Source organism: Merops nubicus, unplaced genomic scaffold (genome assembly GCF_000691845.1).
Source record: "Merops nubicus isolate BGI_N331 unplaced genomic scaffold, ASM69184v1 scaffold2900, whole genome shotgun sequence".
NCBI classification, from domain to species: Eukaryota; Metazoa; Chordata; class Aves; order Coraciiformes; family Meropidae; genus Merops; species Merops nubicus.
Genome location: NW_008580716.1, coordinates 41817 through 56037, shown reverse-complemented (window position 1 = coordinate 56037; position 14221 = coordinate 41817). Strand labels below are relative to the sequence as shown.

Here is a 14221-nt window from a genome sequence, read left to right as displayed (position 1 = left end):
CAAAAAGAGTATCTGAGAGGCAGAGGCATATCCACAGTTAGGGTACAAGGTTATCTTGCTCGTAGACACAAATATCACTGTGTCACACCAGGTCTTCTCCCAGACTTCAAGAGGCCCTCACCATGGTGTAACTGGCTTTCTATTTCGGCAATGTCTTCAAGCAAGGGCTGTACCCCACAGTATTACTGTTAAGCCTTTCATGGGAATCCAGAATCTAAGTTGCTAAAGGACTTGCATTGCTGTTTGCTTTGCTTTTCTTGCAGGATTTCTTAAAAAAAAAACCAAGATAAATAAGTGCATTTCCTAAGAGGAATCCCAGAAGTACTATTCAAAAATCAAAATGCTAACAATGACAACTGGAAAAACAAGCAGGAAGGTAAACACAAGATAAACTGCTGGTAAAGCATTAAGTGTTCATGAACTTTTCAGAACAGTTTTTAAAAACAAGCCTGCTATGGGAAACTTCTCTAGTGTCCTGCCTCATTTCCTGATGCCTTGGAACAGGAAGGGAAATAGGTCATAACACTATCGTTTGAAATAGAGCACAGATGACTGCATTTGTTGAAGTCTTTCCACGAGCTCCTAATGCTGGTAACAGAACAAAGCTGTTCCTAGAATGCCAAAATTTCCCCATTGTATCAGGGAGATAACCCAGGAGCTGATTTCTCCAGACACTGAAACAACTTTTTTTCCTAGGGCATAAAATATACAGATGGAATTATAAATTCTATCTTTTCCCTTACCTACATAACTTTAGTTTGAGAGAAAACATCATTCTCAGTATGGGATCACTGAGCACCAAGTGACAGGCCACACTGTTTTGTTTTTTTGAGAACAGTCTGTAGTCAAAGATAAGGAGTGGTTTCATTTTAAAGAATCACCTCTTTAGAGAAGAAGCTGATGAGAAGAACAGATTAATCATATTTGTTTCTGTAACCAAAGCTTGTACTAGACTGTGATAGGGCCTTTAAAAGCAATAATACAGTTACTGTTTGACTTGCACTGACTTGGAATATTGAGCTTTGTCTCTTAATATAGAAGACTTTTTGGGAGGCAAAGAAGGTCAGAATGAGTATGCAAAGAGAGAGGAGCCAAACATAGCTGTGCAGAGGGGGGTTCTGTTTTCTAAATAGCTCTGCCATACCAAATGCTGATGGTGACCAACAGAACCAAAGACTAGGAATTTTCTTGCTCTGATCAGCAAAGGTTAAGCAGGAGAAAGAGTACTACTGTTGACATCAGTCTCAATCTTCTTCTTCCACACTGAAGAGCAATACTGGTTTCAATGTCTGTTTGGCAAGTATGCTGCTAATAGTTTCCCCACCAAAGAGTCCATGCTCATGCTGCTCCTCTATGTCTCTTGCATGAAGGAGATGCTACTTTTAACCTCAAAAATGTGCTCCCTACAAGCTGGGTTTTTCTTGCTCTGGTGAACCACATTCACGTGGGATAGAGAAGATCCTTTTCCCTGCACACAGAGATGCCTGGAGCAGACAAGAGTGTTGCAGACATGACAACAGAACAGCCTTCCAGCTCACGTTGGAGATGATGGCACCATGCAGCAAACAGCAGTGGGGGAGAAGGAGACTTAACTTTTGCAGTTGTTAGGATGGCTGCGGTACAAATTCAAGGACTTGATGTTTCTGGCTTCATTCCTGTTACAGGGAAAGCCACAGGGGCAACTCCTGCCCCCAGAATAAACCTTCTAATTCTGGTTTCCACCCTGTTGAATGTGGATCAAGACCTTCTTCTCTGATCCAACCCCTTGAAAAAACCCTTTCCTCATTCATGCTTCATCTTGTTGAACACGATCCATCTGCCTGATTTGGATCTAACTGTGAAAGAAAAGCAAAGATGACTCTAGTGGAAGTGGGTTGTAAGTGAAATGGCAAAGTGCCAATAGTCAGAGTACCCTCACCTACCACAACTGAAAGCAAAGAGAAGGAAGAGCTGGTTTACATCCAGCTTTTCTCACCTTATCTAGATGCCTCCTTGAAGCCTGCAGATGAAATCTGTATCTGCAAACACTTCAAAACTCAGGTAACAAACTTACCCAGAAAAGAAAACCAAAACCACACCACCTTACACTTAGAAGTATGCCCAGAAACTGCACAAACTGAGTCAAGTTGCTAACTGAAGACCAAAAACTGTTTTGGTTTCTTCTGAATAAATTCAAATCTCACTTTACTCTCCCAACACTCTGGCCCCTAAAAAAACCCAAAACTGGCCAGAAGGTGTTGGTGAGCTGCCTGCTGCTGAGCAGGCAGGAAAAATTACCAAGGATTTCATGAGGCTGAACATTGTGTGGTCCCAATGACACATCTGGCTCAGCATCCAAGCTGCAGACAGGCTGATATACCCACTGTAAGAGATATTACATCTTAGAACACATCTCTGTGCCGTGTGAAGAAGTTGTCACATTTTAAGAAAAACAAATATACAATAGTTTCAGTAAATACAAGTTATTATTGAAAAATGTTGTATTGAAACTTCAGAGACAGAATGGACCATTCATTACCAGTATTAGAGTCACACTTGGACAAGCAGCTGCTCTGTGAGTAGAAGATTTAAAAAATGAACTCAATACTTTAAAGAAGTTTTTGGGCTTTTTTTTCTGCCTAACAGAATAGAAGTCAGCACTGAAAACCCCTCTTTATTCAAACCCATGCTCAGGTTGGTGTTTCTTCCAATCCTATGAAGAAGTGACATGAGACTTGACTTGCTGGACATAATCAAGGCACATCACTTGGTAAAATATTAAATGAAGCACTGATTCATTTGAAGCACTGCTTTCATTTTTTTTCTAATACAGTGAAATAACAATAAAAATTAAATTGCACAAAGCAATTACTCCAAACAACACTTCAGACCTGTGTTTTCAGTTACTTTATAAAACACTCTCCCCCGTTTTCCCTCCTTTACAACAGATTAAAGAATCAAGCCTCCTAATCAGAAGGAAGTTAGCCTGTCACTTCAAGAATATGCCAAAAACGGCACGGAACAAACACTGAATTCCTGTGAAACCAGCAGAAGCTTTCTCTATTTCTTCCCCTCCTCTAATCTCTTCATGACCAGTTTTCACGTAACAACTGCTCTGGACAGTATGACAGAAGGAAAGTACATCCAACCCATTTTATACTAGTTTCTAATGGTAACTATTTAACATTGTTGTGCAATTTTCTCCTCCCATTTTTGAGGGAAAGGGTGACAACACGTGAACTGACTGGGCCACGGTCAGAGGTCACCTGTGACGTGATGAAGAATGAATAAAACATACAAAAGAGATAACAAATGTCAGTAACCCACCATCTGAACAGCAGCTCAACAGAATTTAAACTATTCTGACTGGCAGTCAGAATAATGCAAAAAGAACTTTAACTAAACAGCAGAGGAATTCAGGTGGTGTGTTGACAGGCTTTCTTCTCTTCCCTCAAAGAGGTAATTTTATCACTCCTGGACACTTAAATGTCACCAGTTTACAAACTGGGGCCCACTGTTGCATGTACTTTCCTCCAGCTTACTTATCACTCTGAATCCAGGCAAGGTGATCAGTGTAACTCGACCAAAACCAACCAGCCTGCACAGCTCAAACACAGCTCGAAGAGCACCGACCTGACCACACAACAACATTCAAACACATCCACGTCTTCAATGCTGGTTTGCTTCCTTTAAAAGATTTTCCTACTTACACTGTGTTAGCATTCCAAATAAAAGCTCATTAGTCTTTAATACTGCATTTGAAATAGAAATGTCACAGGCTCATTTGTACTCACTTACTACCCAGAAGCTTAGCTATGCTTGATTTCTCCTATGAAGATCTGTAGGCAGCTGAGTGCCTTTCATTCCATTTGAAGGAAATGCACTCTGTAATAATTCTTTCTAACATATTCCTTGAACTTTTTTTACTCTATTGTACCATAGTCTGGTGATTCTATCAGTTCTGTGATTTATGTTCTGGGCTCGTGCATGAATACTGCCCAACTCCAAAACTCTCACCAAGTACCACGGAGTGAGGATGGGAATCTGTGTGAAGCTACACACACACTCACTCACACAGGGCATTAGATATATTTACAAAGTAACTGTTTTACAAAATGCAACCTGAAAACTATTTACCATAGATCATTTTAACTCACATTTTCTATTAAAAAAACCTCTTCTTTTCTCTATGTGTTTCTTCCTAATGAACTCCCATTTTCTCTCAGCTGTAATTCTGCCAGTTGACTCACTCCTCTCTCCTTCCCATTCCCTAATACAGTGGAAAGGGAAGTTCCATTGGCTTTTCACTCCTTCTGTTTTTCAGGTGAACAGGCACATACATGCTACACACTATTCAGCTTCCCCTTCAGTCCATCCAGGCTAGACTTTCCTCATTTCAAGTCAAAATGTTCCTTGGCTAGCAAAAGAAGTCTAAAAATACACACTGAATTCCTCCTCCTGGCAGAGGCATTTTCAGCACGCTTTGCCCCTGTGTGAGCAGTTTCAGCATGAACTGCTGCAGTTCAGACACAACCTCCACACGAATCCTTAGCCTTCATCACTTTCATTTGCTTTCCTTTCCTCTCTCCCACCAAACAGTTCCTCTGCTCTTTCTCCTGAGCTTTTCAGGATTCAAATATAAGCAGCAAAATCCAAAACAAAATACAGTGGACTGGAGAAGGTAGGTAAGAAATCAGCTGCAATAAATACGAAAAATTAGTTTGAAGAGCAGAAAGGGAAAATATCATCTCAATTTCTGATATTGTTCTCCATCATGGATAAATCTGTATTTGCAATCCCCTGAAGTCTTGGAGAAGCATGAGGGGAATGGTGTTTCCATTAAGAGTACAGCACAAGCAGAGTTTTGAGAGCACTGAAAAAACAACATTGTATGGAAAGTTTATGTTCCTGTGTTTGCTGTATTCAACAGAAGTCCTTCAGTTCATAATGCAAATGTTCTCAGTGTGCACCAGATTTAAACAGAACATAGAAATTGATTTGTGCTGTGATTTTATGAATATGGCAAAGCAATATAATTACTAGAACTCAATGACAATAACATGCTGCTCTTATAAAATTTTACACTTCAATGCATTGTATGTATCGATTAATTTGACTTATTAGGTAAACAAAACTTAATAACCTGGAAAAGAGACCAAAAGCCAGTAACTTTGGACTCAGCATGCATTAAATATAGGTGGACTGGTTAGAAAAAATGTCTAAATACTTATGGTTCTTCCCTTTATTGAACTGTTATTTTATGTTACTGAAATCCTCTTTCACCTGAGTTGGGAAAGAGAACCAAAGCCAGAGACAACCCAATATGAAGTTTTATGAGCAGTTCACTTTTTTTAGTGTCTCACTTAGATTCAAATGTTGTGTGCTTATAAAATGCATAGTGCCAATACCTTTCATGGAGAAGTTAGTTTTAAATTGCAGCTGAAGAGACATTGTTAGTAATTTACCATTAAAATGGTGACTTCTTCTGTAACTCAATATATTCCCCACGAGGGAAACCCACTAAGACAAACCTTCAGAAGTGCAGTTAAACCTAGGTTACAGAAGACACATATGACAGTAAAACAAGGTAAAAGCCTGACCTTCTGAAGTCCTCCATTCTCCTCCACCAAAGGAGGAAGAGCACTGGTGCTGTTGGTAGATGGTGGTTCGACATTGTAGTCACGAAAGCAGCAGAATAAGGTGCTAAAGATACTTCGACTCCTCTGCTTCTTCAAGCTGATATTACATTGGGACACTGGGAGGGAAAAAAAAACAAACAACAGCATAAAAATAAATTCATGTAGCACAAACCTAGTTTTTCAGACCACAATGACTGAATTTAAGATGCATGGTTATTACCTCGGAAGTCATTCTAAGTCTTAAGATAACCTCACAGAGATTTTCCATCATATTAATTCCCCTTTCTTTCCATTTTAACAAATTTTTCCTTGTCTAACTCACATGGTGACATTAATCTATTACTAACTAACCTGGATCTCTGCACAAAGGTCTTGCTGTATTAGGTCACTACACTGAGAGTCTTCCTAGAAATATCCAAAGTAGATAATGCAAATGAAGTGAAATAACTTCTTGTTAAAACCCATCTCTGGACCAAGGAAGCAAACAGGACTGATCTCAACCAGAAGAGATGCAACAAATGCCTACTGATGCCCAGGCATATTTTGTAGCCAAATACATGACCGTGTGTGGAACATTTAAACTCCATCAGGGGTCAGGAGATTGGAGATGTTTCTGAGTTGCTTCTGTTCCTGTTTGACAGCTTTGCTGGAGGACAAGACACAACACAGAGGCAGCAGGGTGAGCTGCAACACTGGCTGCAGGAACAAGTCTGGAGAGGGAGATACTAAATGAACAGGAGTCTTGGCCTTTCTTTACAACTTGCCTAGTGGTCTACCAGGATAAAAACCCTCAAATTAGTAAAAAAAAAATAAAAATAAAAAAAAAATCACATACAGCTCAGTGAAAGCAAGTGTAGCATTTTTAATGACTAAAGACTAGATAAAAACAATAGTTATGGCAGACATAAGGAAACACTTTCCTATGAGGGTGCCATAGCCTAGAGCAGGTTGTCCAGAGAGGCTGTGGAGTCTCCTTCTCTGGAGAGACTCCAAATCTACCTGGACGTGATCCTAGGGACCCTGCACTGGGTGACCCTGCTGGAGAGCAGGGGAGTTGGATGAGATGACCTCCAGAGGTCCCTCCCAACCCCTGCCCTGGTGGGAAGGAAGAGAAAAAGGAAGAGAGAGAGAGAAAAAGGAAGAGAGAGAAAGGGATGGGCAGGTTGTTTCCCTTCCATCTCCTGCCTTTCGGGCAGCCCTTTCCCTCTGATGTCTCTCTCTACCACGGCAACATCCACCACTGAATGCTGTTGGTACTCAACTTGTTAACATCACACTGTAACCCAACGAGACACAACCAGGTCCTGTCCAGCTGGTGCCTTGACCACAACTATCCCCATGAAGCCAACCACCGTGGCCCCCCTGCCAGAGCCAGGCACCCCCAGCTGTACAGCCTGCCTTGGCCAGGACCCTCTCCGTTAAGCAGAGAAATATCTGAGACTATTGAGATGAGTGGCTTCCTTTTCAGAGTCAAGAAATTATTTCATTTAAAAGCCATGCAAACAGACCCAAACAAAGTAGATTTTATTCTTTTCTTCACAACAGCACATTTTGAAATAGCAGATTTTAGAAGGTAGATTACCCTGAGAAAAAAAGATGCTAAGAAAGTTGTCACACCAAGCAGCTTAACAGCCACCCATGCACTACATATTTTATTTACATTCTGCATTGGAAGGAGCAAAACACTCCCTCATACCAAACTTGGAAGGTAAGTTAATTCTTAGTAAGTCAAATTACACATATCAACATGTAATTCCCCATCTTTCCTCCTCTCTCAGATTATTAGGGAACTGCCTGATAAATGTGCAGACAAGGTACTCTGGGATGTGGTTTAGTGGTCGTGGTCATGGTTCCGTTGAGCTGACAGTTGGACCTGATGCTTAGAGGTCTTTTCCAACCTTAATCATTCTCTGATTCTATGTATTTCCATGTTTGCCAAGATATTTTGCTGCCTTCACAGAGCAAGCAACGCTCAGGTCCAATTACAAACTGCTGTTAAGAAGAATGTGTACTAGAATCCAAAACTAAACCATGTTATAAACTTCCACTGTTTACAAAGTGCTCAGGTAACAGGCTCAGGTCAGAACTGTGCACAGATTTGTGCACGTCTGTGTGTTTAAGGAAGCATTTCTTCACCTTGAAGACATCTGTAAACTACAACCAATCTAAATACTCCTTTTCACTGCTCCAGCTAAAACGTAGGTGACACTCTGGCCATTAGTGGTGTAAGTGACAGTAAAAGACTCAGTCTCCAAAGGTCACATTCTGTTTGCAAGAAATCTGCTGAAACATGCCTTTAGAAATCCCCAGAGGAGACCTGCGCAGCTATGAAGGGCTTTTTCAAAACAGGACTCAAGAAAATGTGTGTCACAAGCACAAACAAGTTTGTTGCAGTATCATCCAGGCAAGGAAAATCTCCCACCTGACCTTAAATGCTGAAATAGGGTGAAATTAGAATGGGAAGAACAATGCTGGGTGTCCTGTTCCCTACAGCTTGTGCCACAGAAACCTTCCTCACAATTTGTGTGTTGTTTTCAGCATCTACTTAAAGACTACGACAGCAAATAATCACATCTGAATGCTTAAAATGGAAATGCTCTTACACAGCATTTATCCTAAGCCTTTGTTTTTCCTGGACTTTCTAAGGTACAAGAACATATCATTAAACCTCATTCTATAAACAATTTTTCTGCATAAAATAGTCCTCCCAAAGCCAAGACTGCATTTTATACTAATGTCCAGTTTATATTCTAGGCTGGCTCTTGAGCACTGGATCCATTTCTAAGAAGTTAATAAAAAAGTTACTGTTAAGCAAGAAAAACCAATTACCAAATGTTTGCATAAGAAATATTCTGAGCTTGGTCTTTGTGAGGCACACGAGGCAAAAATTTACCTACACCACATCACGTTCACCCCCAAACCTCCTAAGTCCTCATCTTTAGTGACTCCTCAGCTCTGTTTGCACCTTGCTGCCCTGAGCCACAGTCTGGATCCAGCCTCTCCCTCAGCAATGAACTGCAGCAGCGTTTCTTCAGTGCGCATCTTCCAGCCTCAGCTGCACCACAGAGCACCAGAACAACCCAACCTCCTAAGAACCAACATTTGTGTCTTTTCCAGGTAGAGGCTGGAAAGAGGTAGTAAATTAAATAGTCTAAATAAACATCCAAAAATCTCAGAGAAAAGCCACTGAATTTATTCAGATCTTTTAAGAATAGTTTTCCTTAACCGAATTAAGACATTTGAAATCTGGCTCCTCACTTTCACTTAGTGAAATATTTCTTCCAGGAACAATAACTCCTCGTGTTAGTTTTCATCTTGGCAGTTTTGCCATTCCCAATACAGCAATGTTTCAATTAGCTTTTCCCACTAATTTAGATGTTATTTTAAAGAGGTTCGGAGGGTGTTTTCAATAATATACTACAGAGGCTTTACTGTGACTCCATGAGTTCTGATTTCAGATGCAGTAGGGAAGGGGAGTTCTCCAGTGGCTTTCTGTGCCATGCTGTACTACCACACTCGGGCACAGCACGTGGAGGGAAGATCTGCACCATGTCTCATTTTTAGTCACTATGACAGTGCTGTGCACCACAGAAAACAGCTTCTCCTCCCTTAGTGACACCAAGCACAGGCAATACAGGTGCTGCTTCCTAGATTTGTTATACTTCAGGCAGTGACAGTCCAAATAGAACAACTATCAAGGTGTGAAGAATCATCAATATTGACTCACTACTGTAAGTTTAAGTATTCTGGAGGCCAGCACATTTTAAAAAGACTGCAGAGGACAAAACCTGGTGTTCCTTTGAAGCCTATGAATAAGTTCAGGCAGTAATGGTACTGTGATGGTAAGCTGAATTATCTCAACTCCAAAGTATGCAGCATATGGAATTTAAGGGACTTTCTTTTCCCCTCCTCCATCTTTTGGGGGTTACAACCTTCATTTCTGGAATTGATTTCCTATGACATTCACAGCAGTACTATACCCATTACACCCTTAGCACCACTGAATGCTGAAGACAAATTCCAGTAACTTTTTACATTTTTAAACACTGCACACCAAACATGTCAACACCATGCACCAAAACAACCCAAGGAAAACCAACTTCACACTATGAAATCAGGTAACCATCAAAGACAAGACTGTAAACAGCATGCATCTTCAGAACAGCTGAAGAACAGTGCAAGAATGGAGTGATGCTTTCCTTCAACACCATCCCTGATGGACTCCAACCACAGTTTAAAGACCTCCTTACCTGAAGGCACCAAGTGTGTACATAACAGTGCTCAATAAATTCCTCCTTCACAACTTTGACCCATCACTGTTTGAATCTATGCCAGCTTTTAGTGCCAAAAGTATCCTGTGGCAAGGAGGACCACAACAGTTCATCCATTTCATAACTCTGAGCCTCCTTGTTTCTTATCTGTACCATCTCCAATTCATATTTTTGAGCAGGAGGAGAGGGACTAGAACCACACACAATATCCATGATGAAAGGAGAGCACCACAAATTTATACACCCACACTAAGCTTTGTTCTCTTACTTTTCTAATAAGTTCTAATATCCGAGTTTTACAAGTGAGCAACGGGCTACTGTGATTTTTCAGAACAACTCATTATAACACCAAGATCCCTTCATTAGTAGGTATTTCAGGCAAATCTGAGTCAAGAATTCTTATCTCTTCCCATGCAGAAAATTTCATGTGTATCTACATTGAATTTCATCTACTATTTTAGAGGCCACTCATTCAAAATCATGTTGCCCTCCTACAACTCTTCACAGTTCAAGTTTTAAAACTCTATACAATAGAGGCACACACATTCATGTACATGCACAAAAACACATCCCTTTCCCTTACAAATTTTGCCATCTTGTTTCCTTATTCCCTTTTCCATATGGTTTAATGCTGCACTGAAGAGCAGACTGCACAGATCCCTAACTTCTTCCCCAGGCATCTCATGGCTACAACTCTTCACAGTTCAAGTTTTAAAACAACTCTACACAGAGGCAAACACATTCATGTACATGCACAAAAACACATCCCTTTCCCTTACAAATTTTGCCATCTTGTTTCCTTATTCCCTTTTCCATATGGTTTAATGCTGCACTGAAGAGCAGACTGCACAGATCCCTGACTAACTTCTTCCCCAGGGATCTCATGGAGGTCTGCAAGAGACTTTAGCAAAGCACTTTGTCAAATTATCTAAATTTATAAAAGATTATTTGAGTCAGGAGAGACTTTAGCAAAGCACTTTGTCAAATTATCTAAATTCATAAAAGATTAATTGCAAAAAAGATTATTTGAGTCAGGAACAGGAGCAGAGCTCTTCTGACTGAGAAGGGAAGTTCCTCTGGTGTAGCTTTCCTCTGGTTTGAAAGCCCAGGGTCTCACCTATGATTTCCAGATGCTATTTCTAACGACAGGGCTCACTGCTCTGCAGTTGTAAAGCACTTTGTCAAATTATCTAAATTCATAAAAGATTAATTGCAAAAAAGATTATTTGAGTCAGGAACAGGAGCAGAGCTCTTCTGACTGAGAAGGGAAGTTCCTCTGGTGTAGCTTTCCTCTGGTTTGAAAGCCCAGGGTCTCACCTATGATTTCCAGATGCTATTTCTAACGACAGGGCTCACTGCTCTGCAGTTGTGTGCTACCTGCTGCACGTGGCTATGGTCAGTCTTCAGTTGCCTGAGAGTTTCTGGGAGCCAAAGATGGTCCATGGACCTGTGCTTAATGAGGTCTTCTGGCAAGTCCTAATGAACCCACAGCATTATGCAGCCTGGGGAGGGGTTCAAGGAAGGACAAAGGCACTGAGACCTTATGTGGCCTTTTGATACTTAAAGTGGGCCTATAAGAAAGATGAGGACACACTTTAGCAGACACTTTTTAGCAGTTGTGAGAGGTGATAGTTTTAAACTAAAAGTGAGGATAGTTAGAGCAGCTATAAGGAAGGAATTTTTTACAATGAGGGTGGTGAAACTCTGGCCCAGGTTGTCCAGAGAGGTCCAGAAGCCCCATCCTTGGAAACATTCCAGGTCAGGTTGGACAGGGCTGTGAGCAACCTGATCTAGTTGCAGATGTCCCTGCTCCCTGCAGGGGGGTTGGACTAGATGACCTTTAAAGGTCCCTTCCAACTCAAAGCATTCTATGACTTTATGAAGTGACTGCAATCACATAAGCTTAAATGGAAGATATGCAACCATGCTGGGTGGTTATACAATGAGAACCCAATGAGCCATCCCGAAATATCACTGACAAATGTTATATTTGAAATTAATAGACAGCCATGCTAATCAAAGTTATCTACAGAACATTCTCACATCTCCTTTCCCTTAACCAGCCTTTGGATGTAGAAGGGTTGTGCTGCTCTCCACCTTCCAGAAGAGTTCCAACAGCACCACAAGTCACACAGGAAAGAAAAAAATTTTCCCTTATGAACTAAAAAGTTTAGTTCAGAGCTTCTCCCATCAAATCTTGCTGTAGTTGTGTGAAATTACAGATTGTTGTGCAGCCATTGTACAACAAACACCTCAGTGCTGGAGGAAGCCACCATGGGATGACCAGAGGACCCCTAATCCAGCCCATCCCTCTGCAGCACATGAGCAGCTAATTACCGCTGATTAGGTCCTAATTAAATGAATGCAATAGCCAGTTCTCCCTAATAACATAAACTGGGTAATGAAGAGCCTTTCTGTGTGCTTACAGAGGAATTTGATAAATGCAATAAAATGAACATCTGTGTAGTGTGAGCTCTCTGAACACGCTCGTCTGTAACACAAAATGGAAAGATGCAAGTCAGGATAAAGTGGTAATAAACAAAGCTTTTCTTCAAAAAGAAGCTGTTTCAAGATTTATACATGATTAGAGATGCATAATTTCTCAGCCTTAAGAGGCTGTATCTGATCTTACTAGAAGAACAAAATTTTATATCCTACCTGACTCAAGCTAGAAAGTGAAGTAGCAGAAAACAACTTTGCTTATACAGCTGCTGTTTTTCTGATGTGTTTAGCAGGACAGAAATTATTTTACAATACTTGGTGCCAAATCTGCACATGATGCCCACATAACTGTAGTTTTAAATGCCAACTGCAGTTTATCATTGAAAGGTTTCATATTCCACAGAAGTTTTACAGAAAATACCAAAACAGCACTGTCACAAACCTGAAAGAACTGCCCACAAAGGGTTTCACCTTCAGACACGTATAACCCAAGCAAACTACTCTGCTTATATTCAGTGTGATACCCCCCAGAATTATCTTCGTTTTAGCTGAAGCTGGCAGCTTCTCTCCCCACAAAAACGTAATTAAATAAACTTAACTGTTTTAGTTTTTCCACTGAAATTACTTATCTGAAGGAGGAATCCCAGACCAGTTTACTGCAAGAAAAATCTTTCCAAAACATTTGACTCCCCCTCCTCACTAAACCCTTTTGCAGACACTGCATTAATCATCTGCTCTGGATGGAGCTGGCTGCATGGTGAGGGGCTGGGAAATAAAAATTTTAATAGATAAGACAGGTGGGTACATGGGGGAAAAATAACCAATAACTTATTCTTACTTGTAAGATAATCTCTCATTTATCTCACTTTAGTCTATTTGAAGTAGCCTGCTGCACTTGGATCTGAAAAAAATGTCAATATGATTTATGAACTTTCAGGAATTTTAGGAAAAACTGATCATGACTTTTATTAACCCATTCCATGATGTTTTGGAAAACAAGCTCAGAAGTTGCACCTGTGCATACAGATCAAATGGTTATGCAAGAGCAGCTTATCTCATTCAAAGAGAAGTTATCTAGTGGGTATCAGAACACTACAGCTTGCTTTCCATACCTGTGAGAGTTCTATAAAAAGACACTTTCACATAGTACCTAGGACAAAAGGAGAAAATCATCCAGATGAATATTAATCCAAGACAGCTAAAGCTGTATGAAGAAAAAAGATGTCTACCTAACCCAAACAGAGCTTTGGAAACATTTTTGTTGTGGCAGCTTAAAGAAAAAAAAAAAATCTTCTTTTGCCCTACATAAATTATTTATTACAGTCCTCAGATCTGGCTGGATGAAACACTTGCCGTCGGTTATTGGATGCTCACTTCCTAAGGATCAAAAGTAGTGCAATTCTGAAGTCACTTTTTAAATACATGACAGGAAATTCAGCACTGTGATGGATCATGAGACAGAGACAGTAAATGGTACAAACAGCAACTGGGCACAGAAGACTCTGAACTGGCAAGGAGGGATAAGAAACCATGAAAATGCTCAAAAGAGCAGAAAACCCCAATGGATCCCGAGGCAAACTCCAAACCATAGAGCAGCTGGCACACTTCAGCCTGCACGCTGAGGTGTGGCTGGACATACAGCTGATATGAAAGTCACACCATCATCCATGTGTGCCAGCTTCTCACAGAAGCCATGATTTAACACATGATTTAACTGCTGTCTTGCAGTGCTGCACCATTCAAAAAGCTATCAGGGCTGCTGCTGGGAAATACTATGTTAAACTCATCTCTCAGAGCCCAACTCCTCGCATTTATTCAGCCCAAAGACTGAAGCAGATCCACTGCTTCAGGGGCATCCATGTTTCCTAATGAAGCTTGAAAGTTTTAACA

The 14221-nt window shown here is 40.6% G+C and overlaps 1 protein-coding gene across 3 annotated transcripts in view; it reads right to left on the bottom strand.

Annotated features, from left to right (window-relative positions):
- CTDSPL (CTD (carboxy-terminal domain, RNA polymerase II, polypeptide A) small phosphatase-like) overlaps positions 1-14221 on the bottom strand; it is an 81902-nt gene that overhangs the window by 25867 nt on the left and 41814 nt on the right. For all 3 annotated transcript variants that reach the window (XM_008935457.1, XM_008935531.1, XM_008935604.1), the window contains exon 2: positions 5580-5734. In XM_008935457.1, the coding sequence (XP_008933705.1) occupies positions 5580-5734 (155 nt within the window). The remainder of the gene's footprint in view (positions 1-5579; positions 5735-14221) is intronic.